This window comes from Gavialis gangeticus, unplaced genomic scaffold (genome assembly GCF_001723915.1).
Source record: "Gavialis gangeticus isolate Ggan-Ray unplaced genomic scaffold, GavGan_comp1, whole genome shotgun sequence".
NCBI lineage: Eukaryota > Metazoa > Chordata > Crocodylia > Gavialidae > Gavialis > Gavialis gangeticus.
The window spans coordinates 41,548,573-41,553,179 of NW_017729033.1; the positions used below are offsets into that span (position 1 = coordinate 41,548,573).

Sequence of the window (4,607 nt, forward strand, 5' to 3'; positions counted from 1 at the left end):
GAGCAGAGGGGCAGGGGCTGAGAAGGCCAGAGCCCCAACAAGGGAAAGTGATGGAATGGTAACACCTGAGGGACATGGGTGTGGCTGTAGGGGAGGTTGGAGGCCAGAAAATTACCCCTTAAGGTGATTAGTGCCCTGGGGCAGGAGGACCACACCTAATGCCTGAGGGGTAGGCAGAAATTGGAGGGGTTTGGGAGGAATCCACTGACTATTAGTGGGCAAGGGCTCACTTTGGAACCCTGGGGCAGCCTCCCATTTCAAAAACCAGTAATTGCATCAAGGCACAGCAGGCATGAAAAGGAGCCAGAACCTTAGGAGCCAGAACTGGGCGGGAGTAAAGAGGCCAGTAGGGGGTGTCACAGACCTGCTACAATTAGTCTAGCATGGTGTACTTTTGGTAAACTCACTATATTTTATACTGTTTTCTATTAATTTCCACGGCTTTGTTCCTTCACATTTTTTTTAACTATTTTCCATTCTTTTGAGGTAAGATCAGTGAGTCTTTATTTGCCAGACTCATATTCTGTCCGCTTTAAATATAGAAACTATACTTACTTTCTTCAGTTGCAGGGTGTCATCACTGATTTAACTGATATATTTAAAGCCTTGCTATTGAACCTGGATATGGGATGTTCCATCTCCTTCAGATTGCCAAACTTTCTGACTTAAACATTTTGAGTTCTTTGCTTCCACCTCAGATGTAGTAGTAGCATTTCCAAAATCTGCTTTTGTCCCATCTCAGCATCTTTCTTCCAACAGAAAAAAGGCAATGTTTATTTAATCTTGGGAAAATATGTAGATTATCCTTAATATCCACCCAGTCTCAGTATTCATGATACTAAAAGGACTACATATGTACCTTAGATATGATATGTTACTGAAACTTTTTATAATAGAAAACTACTTATTTTTTTAGTACAAAATGGGGAAAGGAAAAAATGGAGAACGAAAAACAAAGTAGTCATTTGACAGTTTTTGTTAAAAAAATATTTATGTCCTATAAAAACTACCATTTTTAAACAAAAGGCCCTTGTTATATGGTTTTTTTTGTCTCTATGCCAAGTAAAGAGGCACTGTCACTTTTCATGTCTTGCACCTCATGCTTCTGCATCTCAAAACTGCATTTGTCTTGTATACAGATGCATCACACCGCAGACTCATATTGAGTAACACCTTGCATTTGTCTGCATTGAACTTCATCCTCTTAGCTCTAGCCTAGCTTTCTAAGATCCTTCTGAATGGTTTTTTTTCTGTCTCCACAGCTATGTTGAAACCATTTTATAGCATGATTGGGTCAGATATCTCTAACACATTTATATTTAGAGGGTGTATACATAACCTTTGTTAGATGTTGCTTTTATACAAATATAGATATCACATGGTTTTAATCATAAACATGGGTACGTGTAGATGTATACGTAAATGAATGGGTACATAAAAAGGGAAAGAAACTAGTTGGATAGGTTTGCCCAGTGTGTGACTAAATTAGTCCTGCATTTTGACCAATAAAGAGGCTTCATTTTACAATTAAACTAATTAAAATTTAGAACTTAAAATTTGTTTTCATGAACATATTTGTTACATGTAGTTTCCATGAAAAAACAAGTGGAAAGAACATTAAACACATTTTATAGTTAAATGCTAAACATTTCAGAAATAGTACTTTTTCTGCATTTCTGCCATGGGTGGGCAGTTGTGTAGTCTTGGGAAGAACTGAAAACCACAGGAAATGTAATTCAGTGTGAGAGAGAACAAAATTGGTAAACCTTCAAAATGAAAAGTTAAATTTCAGGTGTCTTGCTTCTCTAATTGACATTACAAATAACAAAACAAAAAAATCCTTTTACTTCTACTTTCACTCAAAGAGAAGGGAAAAAAATATTTTGATTATTTTCTTAGGTCTTTACATGGCAACGATATTTCTGTTGTTCCTGAAGGAGCTTTTAATGATCTTTCAGCATTATCACATCTGTAAGTATTTGGTATTTGTATATTGTTACATATATAAGTGTTGATTTCCTGCGTACATGAGCATTCATGGAAAACTTTTCTTTTCTGCAGTAGTATCTTCCTGTTCTCCTTCACTTTCTGTATGACACAAAAGAAACAGACAAGTGGGAGCTTTAAGTATTTGTTTGGTTTTAGAGGAAGATACTGAATCTTTGTTTTTTGCAATAGAAGAAAAGGTACACATCTGTGTACAGGTGTACCTGAATGTGATGCTGTTGAACAGCTGCAGTTTTTAAAGGCTTTATATGAACAGTCACCTGCTTTAGATCCAGCTTTGTCCTTAGACATGAATATGCCATCTGGAGATTTCGCTGAAATTTGAGAGCATGTTGAGTATTTTTCATGTCATCCTTATGTCACGGCTGATTAAAATGTTGCTATCAAGGTACTCATGCTTTCATGCACATGCTAAAACTGAGATGGGCAATTTGAAAGAAGTAAGGGAAAGGAGGTCAAGGGGGGCAAAGGAAAAACAGGAATTGCTTGTTTAATGAAAAACATGACAAAGGGATTGATTTTTTTTTTTTTTTTTTTTTTTAATTTGGACTTTAACTTACTTTTTCCCCCTTCCTTGATTCTAAAATGGCAGCTATAAGTAATGTTGGCCGTTCTCTTGAGAGCATTTTAAAAATGTGTGGAGCACCAGAGCATAGGCACTGTACAATTTTTCCACACACAAAAAATGCTGTTTTTTATAGTTGACACTACAGACTTGCCAAGATTTTGATGCTGAATAGGTAATTTCTCTCTTCTGTTCTACCTGCTGGCATTTTTATGCCACCACTTTGTGACATGGTGTCAGCAGAAAGAGAAATACCTCTACTTTCTTCTAGGAGATGGCTGTATTTTCATGCACTCCAGCCATTTCCCCTGTTTCTTGAGAAGAGAAGGTTTGATCATGTTCTTCACAATTGTTCTTTTCCCAACAAGGGATCTTTCTCTGTAATTTTGAGTTGAGATGCATGTCCCTTCAAAAGAGAGAAAAGCTGGGTCATTTTAGCCAGTTGCTAAAAAATATTGTCTATTGCTGATACAAAGGAACTTGCTAAAATAATTAGCATCACGATTTGATTCCTTCCCAATGAACAGCTCTTACGGCAGTACCTCCATAATGACCACCACTGATGTTGGCACCACTGAGTTTGCACAGAGATTTTTTTTTAATATAGGCACATGGAAGGGTTTTCCCATGGGATCACAGATGAAAAAACAATTAAATCAGAAATTGCTTCTGCCATTCCCAGTGATTTATGAAGGTCATGCAGCCATGAGGTCAAAGAAGGAAGTACGTTGTTTTAAAAAGGGGGTGAGGACTCTACTTTTCAGGCTCAAGATTCCTAGGAATGCAGAGGGTGATGCTTCATTCTCTGGGTAACTAAATTTCCTGAGACAGTTTTTTTTTTCTGCAGCTGAAGATGATTTCTGTTAACTTACAGACTTTGTCCATTAAGTACCAGGGATGATACAGAGCTCATTAGCATCAGCCCATAACTGAGCAATGGCTATGACTCAAAACAGAGTTTGCTGCTAAATATCTTCCCTAGCTTCAAAGCCAAGATTCAGCCAAGCCACAGGACAAGTTTACATTTCAGTCTTGTCTACTGATCATATTTTCATTTTGCTTTCCTGAAAGCAACTACATAAAACCGTTATCTTTTTTTTCCTCTTTCAGTGCTATTGGAGCAAACCCACTTTACTGTGATTGTAACATGCAGTGGCTATCCGACTGGGTTAAGTCAGAATACAAAGAACCGGGTATTGCACGTTGCGCTGGTCCTGGAGAAATGGCAGATAAGCTACTTCTCACAACTCCATCTAAAAAATTTACTTGCCAAGGTACCATTTTCTTTTTCTTCTGATGTGATCAATTTTTGAAATTTTATGTCTGCTGAAATTTTGAGTTGTGAAATAACAGAGCACTCTCATGCTCTCTAAAGATATTAATCATAACATACTCACCCTAGAGCCCATGGTCATCCACAGAACCAGGATAGATACTTCTCATAGTTGTGGCTCTATCATAGAACACATGCTCCAGTGTCCAATTCCTTTTGGCTAACAGTGCCCTGAGAAGACTTTCTTCTGAAATTGTTACATCTTACACTGTGTGCTGTACAGATGTTGATCAGTATTAGTGCTAGCTCCTCCTCTCATTCTGGGCTTACCCGCTGCCCCATGTCCCTTCACCCAGCCCCTGGGCTTCCTGCTGCTTCCCCATTTATTTATGGCTGCCCATGTTAACCTAGCTGCATTGCCAAGCTGCTGTTCTTCTCTGGGCTTAGCCTACCCAGAGTGCAGCTGTGGCAGCAGTGGGAGGGCAGGCAAGTTAACCTTTCCCCGCCTGTTCCCCCAGATCAGACAGTGCGGGCAACTACAAGTAAATGGGGAAGGGGAGAGTGAGTGGGGATCTGGGGTGCTGGAAAGGGAGTGGGGGCTGTGGGCTCAATATGGGTGAGCAGAGTCGGGGTAGGTGGGGTATTTACACTAAGGCATAGCCTAGAGTGGGTAGCACGGCTTAGAGATCATCCTGCCCTGGAGTGCCATAACTTTGAGCCATATGATGAGTGCTTACAACCAGTTTCAAGTGTTAATGTGTG

General features: G+C 39.2%; 1 protein-coding gene across 1 annotated transcript in view; it reads left to right on the forward strand.

Annotated features, from left to right (window-relative positions):
* The window catches only part of SLIT2 (slit guidance ligand 2), a 629,104-nt gene that overhangs the window by 552,431 nt on the left and 72,066 nt on the right, over nucleotides 1–4,607 (forward strand). Inside the window, exons 25-26 of the mRNA XM_019526063.1 lie at nucleotides 1,900–1,971; nucleotides 3,683–3,846. Coding sequence (XP_019381608.1) covers nucleotides 1,900–1,971; nucleotides 3,683–3,846 — 236 coding nt within the window. The remainder of the gene's footprint in view (nucleotides 1–1,899; nucleotides 1,972–3,682; nucleotides 3,847–4,607) is intronic.